We start from the raw sequence: 11,481 nt of genomic DNA, 5'->3' as shown, positions 1-11,481 counted from the left end.
TTTTATTTTGAAACAGATTATATAATGTATTCCAACTTTAAAAAAACGATGCTTGGCCATGACAATCGTGACAGATTTCATCCTGTATATCTGAAGAAAAGTTTGGTTAGGAATTTTGAAAATTTTGAAGGCACAATGTTGCCATACTTATGTTCCGCTTTTTTACGAATCGACTAGAGAACCAGAGTGTGTCCGAATTGTCGAAGTTGTACTGTACACAGTTTAAAATTTAATCGAATACAAATTCATTGTTCTCACATTGAAGATGTCCATCAATCTATTAATCGCATCGTTACTTACATCGGGCCTATCTCGTTTAAAATGTGTGTAGCACTTTAACACACTACGTTTTGTCTCAAAAGACACAACTTTTGGCATTATGCATTAGTAAACCCTTTAAATTATTACTTTGTGTTGTTTAATTTAAAATAAATTAGAAAAACGTCAAAATGACATTTATTGATGACTTTATTTATTTTTTGTTTTAGAATCATCTTGCAACATAGGATTTCAAATTTAGTTAAAAAAGGTTTACAACCAACATGATATGAAATATAACTACTACTTTCCTCAGTACTGCCAATTTAACAAAATTAAAGCATGGCACCCTATTGTTTTTTTAAAGATGGAATAGATTATAAGTGTATATACCATTCACGATTGTTTCAAATTCGGACTATCTACGAAAATCTGACATTTTAGATGGCAGTATTGTGATTTACTAAATTTTGTTTGAGCAAAGAGTGTGCTGTCATACAAATTTTCATTCGTGTGTGGACAAGACTTGTACTATTGGGGACAAATTACTTTGGTCGTCAAAGTCAGTTGACTGACACAAAGTTGTAAAGCAAGCATTAGGACGATTAACCTTATTTTTTACTACTGTCAACCACTGTCACTGTCAAACTCATCATTGCAAAATGTTAAATACCGAAAAATGGACAACTGAAGGAGATATTCCTAGGAGGAAAAATAGAAAAGGTTTCCACAAGGCAATTTGGCCCATGGACAATCCCCCAGAAACAAGGGAGATGATTCTAAATTTTTGAATGGTGGATGGTGCCATATTTTTGACAAGAGAAAAGTCAATAATTTGAAATTGTCATCACTATTGACTTGACGTTAATGCTTGGTTTACATTAATTTGTTTTGAAATGACAGAAGAATGACGACCAAAGTAACGGGTGACTATTAAAATTTTCACTTAGGGTTGGCTATGGATCATTCTTTGTTTTCCGTTGCACCTTAGACACTGACAAATTTGACATTTCAATAAATGTTTTTCTCTGAATTTGGTTATGTTTCAATTGTACTGACTGTCATTTGTCGTTCGTTCTTGCGTGTGTCTAAACTAACAGAAAAAATAAAAACTCGTTCAAAGCCAACTCCAAGTGAAAATTTTAATAGTCACCCGTTATTTTGTCCCCAATAGTATCTCATTCGAATTTACGCAAACAAGTTTGACAAACATGCTAGAAGGTGTGTGTTGCTGACAAACTTGTATCACATACTTGCATGCGCAAGCAAGTCCTGCAAACAAAACGCTAGATGTATAGGGCCCTTAACAAATACCAGTGTGTGGTAAAATATAATCGCCAATATAATTATTAGAAGCAACAATTTAAAATATCTTCACTCGCAATTCAATAAATGTTTTCTTACCGTTTGGCAAACACTCTTGTTCTATTCTAAGATTAGCAATCCAACACTAAGGACCGATTTCACCAACGCCAGTTAACGTTAACTGTAGGTTAAAATGCTTCGTTACTTTAGTTACCTATTGTTATAACAATGTTTTCGTATATTTTAATCTGTAGTGAAATTTAACTCACGTTGGTGAAACCGGCCCTGAGAATTCTAAATACTTAAATACATAAAATATTTATCAAAATTTTCCTTCCGTTTCGTTTGATCAACTTTTAATTACTTCTACAAATAGAATTTTAAAATATACCGCTTTTAGGCAGGTCAACAATTAAAAATTCAAATTTTAATTAATAACTATTTGATATAAAACTTGATTGAAACCAGACATAAGATAATTAATTTTTTATTCGTCATCTGCATTTAAAATTCTTTCATTTGTCTTAAAACCGGAGACGCTTTGTTCCTTGAGTCAGTCGAAAACCAATCAAAAAAACAACACATTGACAGAGAGCAACAATGAATACTAAACCTGAAAGAGATTATTTTCGGTTCACTCTCAACTGTTACGACCAGAGCGGTCTGAGAAAATCCAGCAAGTTTCTTCAAAAATTTGTATCACTCTACATTCTCTATCCGGTGATGTACATTTTGCTCTTCATGATAATATATAATTTTCGTTTCAAGCACAACATCGTAGAATTCGCTGAAGTGTTCGGCTCGGCTGCAGCTTATGCAAACGTAATTTCTCCAATTTATAACAATTTTTATTACATTTTAAATTTCAGCTCCTCTTTAGGAAAACACTTATTTTGGCACACGGCAAAACCATCGAAGAGATGATCAGTCACAGGTCAAGTTTTTGGGCATACGACTTATTCGGAAAAGCTGTGGGCGACAAGCTCCGAGACAAAATGAATTTTTGTTTCTCGTTTATTCAGTTGTTATTGGTCAGTTGTACTTTTTCTCTCGTTTCTCACGCCGTTGCACCACTTTTTGTTGAAAAATACTTATTACCTCATCCGTGCTGGATTCCCGGAAACAATTTTACCATGAGAGTTGTCCTCTACGTTGTGGAAACCGTATTGTTCATGGAAACAATCTTCATGCTGGCGATATTCGATGCATTTTATTTGCTCATGTGTACAAGTCTCAAGATACAATTCAAGCTTTTACGCAAAGCGGTGGAAACCATCAAAATTGGAACGAATCCTAGTGAAGACCACGAAAATAGTTGCTGGATGAAGTTAAAAGAATGCACAATTCATCACAAGTTCTTATTAGGGTAGGTTTCATTTTCTTCTCTAGTTCTGAAAAAAATTGGCTTGTTTTAGTATGCACCAGAAGTTGAATAAAATTTCTTCAGAATATTTTGTTTGCCAGTACTTTTTGACGATTTCAGAAACATGCATTCCCCTGTTTGTTATACTAGATGAGTTAGTGTATATACATTTTAGTTATGCTATCATGTCATTAACAAACCAATTTCAGAAATACCAGAATAGTACAAATATTAGAGCATTTATCTATTGCAGTAATCATAAACGTCGTATGTGCAATGTATTTTCTTCCCGCTGGGGAAATAGAAATTGAAGTAAATTTTATTAACTCATCTGATCTTTTTTAATACCATTGTACATTCCAGGCCAGTAATCTAGCTTCAGCAGTATATAACATCGATTGGTATAATACAAAAAACTTGAAAATTAGACGATTCATATTGTTTTGGTTGCAAAAGACTCAAACTGCAGTGGAGATGACAGGAGCAGGAATAGTAAAAGTAAATAGACCTGTATTGCTTCAGGTGAGAGTGTGAAATCAAATATAAATAATATGAAATTTTTTGATTTCACTTTCATTTTTTAGATCCTACGCATTGGATTTTCAGTAACAACTATGTTAAAAGGATTGAAATAAAATATTTTTACGCAGTTCTTCGAAACGCACGATTCAATGTTCACTACAGTATTGAGTGGTATTTATTGTTTTTCTTATTATTAAATGTGGGAATGATTTGATGTATTACACTGAATTATAAATACAGTAATAAATCGCAAGTAGCAAATAAATATCTTTGTCTACGACAGTACAATATGTTCTATTTGTCCCAACCATTTCAGACCGGTAATGATTTTCTTATGTGATAATAGAAACAAACTCTACAGACGACCATATCACATAATGCAATAGTAATATCTATTCATTTTCTTCAGTAACGTCAAAGACAGTTTTAAGTCAAATGGAAATATCCTGTCATTGTTCCACTTTCACCACTGTATGCCAACATACAGTATGGAGGTATCTCAGCTATTCCTTGAACTAGATGAAATTTAAAAACAACAAAAATCGAATACAAGAAACTGCATGAATTTATCTCTTTTAGTAGTTGTGAAAGAAGTAAATATGTATATGTCACAAAAATGGTGGAGGCGCCAGGAAATTTCATCTTAAAATTATGATGTCCCGATTATTCGTTGGACTGGGTGAAATCTAAAAACAAATTTTTTTTATAATTTAGACAAATTAAATACAAGACCTGCATGGTTTGGTGTCAATCAGTGAACAGATTTCTAGCAAATAATTGAATATATCAACTAAAAATCTATGGTCGGGTTACAAAATTATTTCAATTGAAATGACGATATCTCAGTCATTCTTCGAGCTAAATGGCATATAAAATGTTTGATAGAATTAGTTATGACAAATAAAATGCAAAATGTTGAGTGAATTTATCTCTTTAGCCGAGAAAACTGTAAATATATGTGTTGCACAAACAGTGGAGGGACCAAGACATTTATTTGATTTAAAATGACGATATCTCTGTCATTCTTTGTAAATCAACTCTAAAAGCAACGTTTGGTATGTTTCCTTGCGACAAAATGAATACAAAAAACCACTTGAATTTATCTCTTTCAGTAGTTGAGAAACATGTAAATATTGTTATGGTCTGAAGGGGTTCGATAAATTAAGAATTTTTAATTTTAAATAATTTCAAGGAAACGTCCGAAGAACCGTTCATTGGTGGCGCAAATTCTGGTCAGTTGTAAATGTTATGTGCCTTTGTCGGTACCGTAATCCTTAAAAGTGGTACTGCATTACTAAAGTGAAATCTACCGGCTTTCTTGGAAAACAGTACGCGTCCAGGACAAACCGTGGAAAACAATGACAATGTTAAAGGGATAATAGTTATTTACATTAGAGTACAGGAGGTGAATTTTCCGGCGCGACAACTAATTTCGGCCACGATGGCGCAGCCGACATTTGTATTAGACTTTTCGGCTGACCAAAATATTGAATTTTTTTTTAAATCAAGACTAATTTTATTGTAGAATTTGACATCGTCAATAAAGAATCGAATGCTGTGGAATCAATTCCTTGACGACGGTGACCGATCATTTGTTTTTTTCCTAGCAAATTATTTGGTGTGTTTATTAGGTTACATTTTCACAAAACAATTAGGACGCCGCATTGATATCTGACACTGACAGTTTTTAAATCCATGGCAATGTATGTATTTCGTTAAGCATAATTATGGAATATTCATTCAGTTACTTGTTATGGAATGAAAATACATGCAAAACACATAAGAAGGAAGTGTTTCAGAATAAATATTCAATCTCAAGAGTGAGAATTTTTACTTTCTATTATTAAAAATTATTTCGGAATTATTACATTCACTAACGGTCGTGGAGAAACCCTGCCGAGGATGAACAAGAAAAGAAAAGTATCAATTATTTTTCAAGCGTTAAAATACATATTCAAATTAGAATAACACATTAATACAAAATATAACAGAAGCATAGAAGTCCCATAATCCCACACACCTAGAAATTCAAAATCTATAAAAAAAAAAATCAAAAATAGAATAAGAGAAAAAAGGAAAATACACAGTTCGTTATAAAATATAAATAAGATTTATAGTAAATTCAAAAAACTCCTGGACTGTCAAAATTAAATTTTAAATAAAATGCTTGTTTTGATTGTACTTGTATACTGGGTGCCCCAAAATTCGCGGAACAACTTAGCAGTACGTTGTTAACTAGTCATTAAAATATCAGGTAAAAATTTAAAAAAAAATCAACCTTCTTTTTTGTAGAAATGCAAATATTTCATCCTTGTTGTATCCTTTATCCATAGAAATAAGAAAGAAAAATCGAAGCCATGTTGTCATACGTTATTTGAGGTAAAACCAACGTAAAATCACTTGTTAGAAATGCTGGAAATAATGAAGTAAATAATTGCAAACCTGATCACAATCCCTCAGAATTATTATGCCACTGGCTAGTAAAAGACAAATAGTAAAAATCTTTTTTGATATTTAAAATAAATGAGATCAAAGCTGCATCTTTTGAGCCCCCATATCTTCAAATCTATTAGGTATAGAACTTTTTAATTATTTTTCTCATTATTTTCTAATATGAGCTGACATTGCCCCATTGAGTTGTTTCACGAATTTTGGGGCACCCAGTATAAAAAAATTTCGCTAGAGTGTACCGACATCAAAATCTAGTTACAAAATATATTTAGGTTATGTTTTCATTTTTAATCATTGAACTAAAAATGTTTTGAATTATTTATTGCTTCGAACACTTGAAGTGAAATGCAGCAACTAAATGAATTAGAGCAATTTAATAATAGTATATTAAAACATGAATTTTATAAAAGTTATATTAAGACACGAGTCAGATTTGCAGCACGACTGCCGGCGGCAGGAGTGCCTGTAAATGACGAGTGCTTTTAAGTTTTATAAAACGAATTTTTTATGCTATTTTTTCTAATTTGCATATTAAATACATGTTTTTTTACAAATAAAATCATTCTATTTTTGACTAAACACAATTGTCATTTTTCCCAAGTAAAATTGCAATTAAAGATGAATTATACATAAACGCGGCAAATAGCAGAGAATACCAGAGTCAATTTGCTGCCGGCAATGTGTGTTATCAACTGAAAAAATGTCCTAGATTTCGGACGTGTTAATAGCTTATTAACGGATTCTAAACGGATGCGTTAACAGCTTTGTTAAAACAGCAAATTAGGAAAAGTTTATAAAAAACACGCGACAAACTGAAAACAGGTAACAAATTAAACAACAACCAAAATCATCCAAAATAAACTAATCTGTTTCATTTATTCAGAAGAAAATTATTTAACACTTGATTAACACTTATCTCTCCAAAATGTTGATTTCTGAATCACAAGAACGAACACCAATTCTTAGTTAACAATACTGGAGCGGCTTTGGCACAAATTTGTAATTTTTTCCCGTTATTATCACTTTTTTGTTTGTTCCTCATTATAATTTGTTATGGCACTCTTCTCTCGCACCAATAGAACTACCCTAGTTCGTTTTGAACTTTCCATTTTAACCTTTTTACAAAATACACTTAAATAATTTTGCAATTTATTTGACAATGTTAATTTTAACAAATGAATAGTTTAAAAAATTAAAAAATCATAGATAACAACTGGGCAATATGAAAATAACTACTAATTTAACCAACCTAACAACTGCAATTTTGATTCTGACAGTCCAGATATTTATTGAATGGACTTTACAATTTCAAACAATGCAATCTGAACAAAAGGTTAAAACACATTAAAAAAGCAGTATAAAAGTAAAAGGCCTGCAAGATCCACAGACTCTCCACCCATCTAGCATTCATCCCGGAAATAAATTCTCTTTGACAATTGTGAGATTACAAAATGAAGCCTAACACCACATAAAACAAAAACCTTTAATTATGCAAAAACCCTAGCTATAACTAACGAAGAACTGAATAAGTAACTCGATATTAATTGAAAGGAAACACACTCATCCTATATAACAGTATTACATGTCACCTGCAATGGAGCTAAAATGCAACAATAATAAAAATATCAAGTAAAATATAGTTAAACGCTACATTTTTCTTGAACATAGTTCATCATTGTTTAACGTTATCCACGACGACAAAATTGGAAAAAATCAGTTGGAAAAACCATCAACATCCGAAGAATGACAGTTAACACCACGCCACATGGCAGCATGATACCCGCGCCGATTGTTTACATATAACTTATATTCTTTTAGTAAAAAAAAAATAACTGAAAACCATTTAAATTTATTTTCCGTTGTTTTCCTTTTGATACCTTTAATACGAGTAACAACATCTATCTAATAACTATCTAACCAGTAATAAACTAAAATAAATTTTATCAGCAACAAAATTCTCTTCGATAATTGCTTTTTTAAAAGTAGTTCCAGTTAATTTGTAGATTTCTCCTCGTTCTGATATACATTGATTAGGAACTGCTCCACCTGACAAATTTGTTATTGTTTTTAATTTTAAATAAACCTCCTAAAATCAAAGAACATTTACGAAATTTGTAGTGGCAAGAAAAGGAAAATTTGCTTCCTCTAATTACAAAAATTATAACATCTTCTATAAACCTTACCGTAACACCAGTCCGGTGTATCTTTTCTTTTCCCGAAGTATCTTAACATATTAAAGTTATTGTTATTTTATTTTCCAACAAAAAACAACTGATCTAAAAATCAGTAGTCTGAAACACATGCTCCGTTGTCAAGCGACTAATTACTTGCTTGTATGAAATCATTAAATAATTGATTGCAAGTTCGAAACTTTACCTCTCAATTAACATTTAATAAGTGCGCGAGATGAAAGTCTTCAAAGTAAGTACAAATGGAATTATAAAACATCAAAAGCATTATTATGAGGCAATTTGTCACTAATTAAAAATTCAAATTTTAATTAATAGCCAAAAACAATAGTCTTTTGATAGGGGTCCTTACATCATTTTAAATTTTTTATTTAAGCTCATTTTAAATTCGATAGAGTCGCCACAAAAGCTAGTTTCTTACATTATCCTCGGTCATTCTGAGGGCTACATGTCCCTGGTAACTTAGTTGTTAAGTTGACGATGGCTGCCAATAATGGAAAAAATTATTTCCAATTGATTTTCCGTTTTTACAACAGAAGTGGCCTAAGAAAATCTAGCACCTTGCTCCAGAAACGCATTTCACTTTATATCCTTTATCCGTTGCTGATCATTTTTTATTTCATGGTAATATTCAATGTTCGTTACAAGCACAGTGACATATTTGACTTGGCTGAAGTGTTCATCTCAACGTCTACTTTTGGGCCTGTACCGCTCTTATTTGTGTAAATCTACTTATGCATTTTATTTTTTAGGTGCTCTTGAGGAAAACACTTCTTTTAGTACATGGTACTTCATTTGAAGAAATGATCGAAGAGTATTCTCACTTTTGGACGTATGATCTATTTGGAAAAAACAAATTTGAGAAAAAAATGGCTTTCTGCGTTTCAATAATAAAATTATTTATCGTTGGAGGAACTGTTTCTTGTGTCACACATTTTCTGATACCTTTTTTTGTTAAGGGATTCTTATTGCCACACGCTTGTTGGATTCCCGGAAACAATTTTGTTGCCAGAGTCATTCTTTACGGCTTGGAAGCTGTCTTCTACGCCGAAACAGTTTTTATAATAGTTGTTTTTGATGGATTTTATTTACTAATGTGCTGCAATCTTGAAATACAATTTGCTCTATTGTGTAAAGCAGTTCGTTCCATCCAGTTTGGGCCAAATGCAACAACAGCACATGAAGAAACTTGTTGGAAACAATTAAAACAATACAGCCAGTACCACAAATTTTTGCTAAAGTAAGATTTTCGCGTTTAAAATAAAATTTAACACACTTTTTTCAGTATACACAAGAAACTAAACAAAGTTTTCTCAGAGTTTTTTGTTGGCCAGTATTGTTTTACCATCGGAGGAGCTTGCATTTCTTTATTTGTCATCTTCAATGAGTAAGAAGCGTTCAGTTTTGATGCAAACGTTTCAAATCCGCTTTCAGATCTTCAAGTTTATCCCAGATTACTGAAAGTGTATTTGTTGTGATATTAATAAATGTCCTGGTTACGATAACGTTCATTCCGGCAGGAGAAGTTGAAATTGCAGTAAGTATTGTACGAAAAATTATTAATTATTTTTAAGAAAGTTTCCACTTCAGGCTGACAACTTGACTTTGGAAATTTACAACATAGACTGGTACAATACAAAAAATTTAAAAATTTGCAAATTTGTGCTTTTTTGGCTGACACAAAGTCAGACTCCCGTACAGATGTCAGGTGCGGGGATAGTAAAAATAAACAGGCATGTGTTGCTTCAAGTAAGATTGACTGATTATTATTATTTGGTTTAATCCTGTTGTAAAATATTATTATAGTTACAGCGATTCGGATTTTCTCTAACAACAATGTTAACAGGTTTAAAATAAGTTTTTGTGTTAGATATGAGCATTGAAGAAGATGATTTGTTTAAGAAAATAAATGTTACACCAACATTCAGTTTACTTAGTTTCACTTATAATTAGCTGAGATTCTAATGTATTTTATAGACTCAAAAATATATTTACATTTACGAGAGTTTTTTTAAATTTAAAATGGTGATTGTAAAAATTGATATAAAGTACCGTAAGAGAAAAAAAAATGCCATCAAGGATAGCTATGAAAAAGAAAGTAGGTACCCTGCCTTTGATTAAGAAATTCGTCATGCATTTGTGGAATCTTGAAATGAGTTATTTAAATAAACAATTATGCAGCTTACAGTGCACAAGCGCATTATGGACTGTCATAGCTATCCTTGATGACATTTTTTTTGCTCTTACGGTATAACTTTGGGAAAAATAATTTAAATAAAAATAAAAATTGTCATCACTATTAAAGAGTCCTAGGTTATTTGCAAATTTTTAACTAATTTTAAACTGGACTGTTTCTTTTTATGTACGAATTTATTAATCTTTTAATGAATTTCTAATTAATGTTTTTAATTTTAATTTAATTCAACCATTAAGATTGCAATTGAAGGTATTACAGACGAAGAAAAGTTGTAACAGACAAATAGCCTTACTTTAATTTGCCAATTTAAAATCCTAAACACGAATCAATTAATCCTCCTCTTCCTTTTCACCATAAATATGGTAGATCTATAATTTTTGTTATGAAGAGGTCATCCAAGTCGTCAAGTTGCCGGTAGTGGGTCGTACTCGTAGTACGCGTTCTGTGGTTGACGCTCTTACAATGCTGCCATCGATAATAATAATTAAGGTAACAGCGAATACCAGCAAGATACTAACAGAAATACAACACCAAGAAAGAACCGTTTTGTGAACTTGACGGCTTTACATATTTGGGATTCCTCAACTAAAGTGCTTCAAAGGGAGAATTTAACATTTTGAAAAGTGATATTGTAATGTGGGATCATCCTGATCACTTTTCTCCTAGGATGATATTTTTGCGAAACAATACGAAACAAGTAATAATATGTTGTCGCCCAGTTGTCGGCCTCAACTACGTTTCGGCCTTCAATCTCTGGGCTAGGCACAAAAAGACTCACTTCTACTCTTAATGATATAATATACTATTTTTAATCATTCTTTTAGTATTATTTATCTTTTGTGTCCTCGTCCGCCGTGCGACTCTTTTTCTATTTGGACTTTTCTTTTTTTTTTTTTGGGAAACGAGGTGAGGTCTGAGGGGACGCGGACGGTCCCACCGATCATGGACGGCGTAAAAAATTAGCGTCGTGGACGATATCGGACTTCGCTTTAGGTTCCCCCTTTTTTTTATTGTTTTCGAATTCAATCTCCTTTCAAGAGTTTTTCTATTTTTTATCGCGGCGAGGGCACAATCTTTCGTTTTCTAAATAAAAATTCAGTGTGAGAAACTTTTTTGTTTAAAGTTATCAGATTTGTATACCGGGTGTAGAATTGGTTTACGACACGTAGGATTTTACATGTAAAAATAAAGAGTTT

At 32.0% G+C, this 11,481-nt stretch overlaps 2 protein-coding genes across 2 annotated transcripts; both read left to right on the top strand.

Moving 5' to 3' along the window:
• The first annotated feature begins 2,163 nt into the window (after window positions 1-2,163).
• Window positions 2,164-5,152, top strand: LOC138130375 (odorant receptor 43a-like). Its single transcript, XM_069046820.1, has 5 exons — window positions 2,164-2,385; window positions 2,433-2,929; window positions 2,979-3,080; window positions 3,136-3,238; window positions 3,290-5,152. Exons 1-5 carry the CDS (start codon window positions 2,164-2,166, stop codon window positions 3,458-3,460), a joined length of 1,095 nt encoding a protein of 364 aa, XP_068902921.1. The 3' UTR covers window positions 3,461-5,152.
• Window positions 5,153-8,917: 3,765 nt separating this feature from the next.
• On the top strand, window positions 8,918-10,016 carry LOC138131663 (odorant receptor 7a-like). The gene is made up of 5 exons (XM_069048808.1): window positions 8,918-9,328; window positions 9,374-9,475; window positions 9,523-9,625; window positions 9,679-9,837; window positions 9,895-10,016. The coding sequence occupies exons 1-5, from the start codon at window positions 8,958-8,960 to the stop codon at window positions 9,943-9,945; spliced, it is 786 nt and encodes a 261-aa protein (XP_068904909.1). The 5' UTR covers window positions 8,918-8,957; the 3' UTR covers window positions 9,946-10,016.
• Window positions 10,017-11,481: the final 1,465 nt, after the last annotated feature.

Source organism: Tenebrio molitor, chromosome 5, assembly GCF_963966145.1.
Source record: "Tenebrio molitor chromosome 5, icTenMoli1.1, whole genome shotgun sequence".
Lineage (NCBI taxonomy): Eukaryota > Metazoa > Arthropoda > Insecta > Coleoptera > Tenebrionidae > Tenebrio > Tenebrio molitor.
The sequence above is the reverse complement of the archived record's forward strand: the minus strand, read 5'-3'. Positions and strand labels throughout refer to the sequence as shown.

What these genes read in the sequence shown, in the direction of transcription:
- LOC138130375 (XM_069046820.1), top strand. Translation starts at nt 2,164, where the DNA reads ATGAATACTAAACCTGAAAGAGATTATTTTCGGTTCACTCTCAACTGT. An exon ending in CGGCTGCAGCTTATGCAAAC is followed by an intron (nt 2,386 to 2,432) that starts GTAATTTCTCCA and finishes TTTAAATTTCAG; the next exon opens with CTCCTCTTTAGGAAAACACT. An exon ending in CTGGGGAAATAGAAATTGAA is followed by an intron (nt 3,239 to 3,289) that starts GTAAATTTTATT and finishes TGTACATTCCAG; the next exon opens with GCCAGTAATCTAGCTTCAGC.
- LOC138131663 (XM_069048808.1), top strand. Translation starts at nt 8,958, where the DNA reads ATGGCTTTCTGCGTTTCAATAATAAAATTATTTATCGTTGGAGGAACT. An exon ending in TACCACAAATTTTTGCTAAA is followed by an intron (nt 9,329 to 9,373) that starts GTAAGATTTTCG and finishes CACTTTTTTCAG; the next exon opens with TATACACAAGAAACTAAACA. An exon ending in ACAGGCATGTGTTGCTTCAA is followed by an intron (nt 9,838 to 9,894) that starts GTAAGATTGACT and finishes ATATTATTATAG; the next exon opens with TTACAGCGATTCGGATTTTC.